This window comes from Nanorana parkeri, unplaced genomic scaffold, assembly GCF_000935625.1.
Source record: "Nanorana parkeri isolate BGI_ZX_2015 unplaced genomic scaffold, ASM93562v1 scaffold598, whole genome shotgun sequence".
In the NCBI taxonomy this organism is placed as follows: Eukaryota; Metazoa; Chordata; class Amphibia; order Anura; family Dicroglossidae; genus Nanorana; species Nanorana parkeri.
This window is the reverse complement of record NW_017306866.1, coordinates 820,550-823,051: the sequence shown is the minus strand read 5'-3', so window position 1 is coordinate 823,051 and position 2,502 is coordinate 820,550. Positions and strand designations below refer to the sequence as shown.

Below are 2,502 nucleotides of genomic sequence, written 5' to 3'. Positions count from 1 at the left end.
ACAGCAGTGTTTCTCTCCTTGGCGGCCGGGAGCGGGAGGCTCCCAGAGCGCCCGGGAGAGTTTTTTTTTTTTTGACAGCAGCAGAGCCGCCGGACAATAGGAAACTATTGGGCAGAGCAAGCTGTCACTGCTAGCTCTGCACAAGCGTTTGCTATTTACTTTTTTAACTCTTTTTCTGTTCTGCTCGGTACCTCTGAGGGACCGAGCAGAACAGCCGAGCCGAATGCCGCTCGGCGGCATTTGGCTATTCACTCACTGCTGTTCGGGATCTTTAAGAATAGCCTGAACAGCAGTGAGTAGCCTGCCGGAGGTTCGGCTCAGCCGATCCAGATGTTGGATCGGCTGAGTCGAACTCCTTCTGCACTTCGGGTCGGCCGAACATGCTGAGAATGTTCGGCCGACCCAAAGCCACATGAAGCAAGCCGATGTACGGCTGATTTCAGCCGATGTGCTTTTCACTCACCTCATAGTTCTAGCCGACCTGTGACAATGAGACCGTCACAGGTCGGCTCAGTAGATCGTGAGGTGAGCGAACACTTACCGGCGTTAGCTCACCTCTCGATCCTGTCACAGCTCTGTGTTTTGACAGGGGAGGGGCTGGATTCCCCCCTCCCCGCTCCGATCCGCCAGTGCTGACTGGCAGATCAGACGGGGGAGGGGGTTGGTACAGCTGGCTCTGCCTCTAGATAGGCAGAGCCAGCTGTCACTCACGCAGCTGGGCGGTATGCTGTGGTGTCTCAGTATAACGCGAGCTTCAGCTCACGGTATACTGAGCTTAGGGTGACGGGAGGATGCTAGTGTGTGTCCTCCCATTACCCTAAGGCGAACTATGGGGAAAAGCCTTAACCCCCTTAGTTCTCCTTTAAATACACACTGCAATTAGAGTTAAACATGACATGAACCCTTGGGATGCAAAGAGAGAACCCAGTCACCTTGCTGAGCATTTCAGTTTTTCATCCAGGCATTATTGTGTTTGTAATCCCTTTTTTTTGTTTACACTGCAATGTGGACTCCTTGATAGTGGATGTATCAGTGTTAGTACTAACACCAACAATCAGATTAATTATTGGTGAAGGATAGCATGCACTTTGCTGCTCTTGATTAATCAAGGTACGAGCAATCGCAAACAATCAATTCATCATCAATTAAAATATTGAACAATCTATCACACACAGTACTGTTCTGCACATGGCAATGGACTGAATATATTGATCAATAATATGACCTGTTAGTGAAAAATCAAAATGATCAACTAAAATTATAATTTAATTGATCTGTATTAGGATCAGTTCTGTCAACTTAGGATCATGTTACGGTATGTCAGTGGTATTTTGTAGGATAGGCAGCATTAACAGTCATGTAGAACCATCTGGATTTAAAGAAAAATGGTTTGGTAGCTACACGACATTCAATTGCTAGGATGAATAAAAGCCATGAATCAGAAAAGCCACTGAGCAAAAGATGACTCAGTCAGTCTCAAAAGGGTCAAAAAGGGCTTTAGAATTCAATCCCAGCTGTACTAACGTCTTAATGTATATGGTTTATAGAGTCTAAAATTAAAACATAGCATAATTTAATCCATTCTTTAAAAGTAAATTAACTCACCAACTGGAGAAAATGCAGCCAGCTTGGCACTTGGCATATTAGCTACAATAAAAGCCAATCTGAAAAAAAGAAAATGAAACACGTTAAATATAAAATACTATTCTTATTGTGGTGTCATACTGAATAATGACAACACAAAACAGTAAGGACTGGAGGGTCTTGGTCTAATTTGCCATTAGGGTTGAATTACAAAGGAGTAGAGACCTGGCAAAGCAAATGTTCACATAATTTTGTGAAAAAGGTGAAGCTGCTTTCACTTCATTCTTCCAGTCATGTACATCATAAAAAAATCTGTTTTGTTTATTTTCCTTACATATGTTTTGTCATGCAATTGAACATTTTTTCTCCTTGATCGCTTTGCTAAGTGAACATTAACAATGGCTTTAGTAAAACTAGCTCAGTATCTGTTAACTAATAATTTTCTGATTATCCCAGTATATGTGGCTTCATTATATTTATCCAAGCAAATTTTTATTGCCTTTACATATGTTTTGAAATTCAGTTGAACCTAGTTTCTCCATATTCACTTAGCTAAGTTGAGCCTTAAGTACTCCTTTAGTAAATCAAGCCCAATATACTGTATGTTAAGTAACAACACAAATCTGGCTGTGGTCAACACACTGGGGTTATTTACTAAAGGTGTAGAGATGTTTCACTTAGCAAAGTAAATGTTCATCTACCTTAGTGAACACAGAGAAACTGTGTTCAAATGAATGGCCGATCATGTATAAGGGAAATGTTAAAAACAGGCTTTACTTGCACATGATTGGATGATTGAAGTGAAGTTACATCATCAAGCTAAGTTAACATTCATTTGGTAAAGTAACCATTTAATTGTCTAACTTAACAATCTCTATTTCCTTGGTAAATAAATCCAAAACAGTTTATATATATATA

At 41.0% G+C, this 2,502-nt stretch overlaps 1 protein-coding gene across 1 annotated transcript in view; it reads right to left on the bottom strand.

Moving 5' to 3' along the window:
• Positions 1–2,502, bottom strand: part of CAMK1G (calcium/calmodulin dependent protein kinase IG) — a 65,602-nt gene that overhangs the window by 40,898 nt on the left and 22,202 nt on the right. Inside the window, exon 3 of the mRNA XM_018562771.1 lies at positions 1,606–1,664. Coding sequence (XP_018418273.1) covers positions 1,606–1,642 — 37 coding nt within the window. The 5' untranslated portion in view covers positions 1,643–1,664. The remainder of the gene's footprint in view (positions 1–1,605; positions 1,665–2,502) is intronic.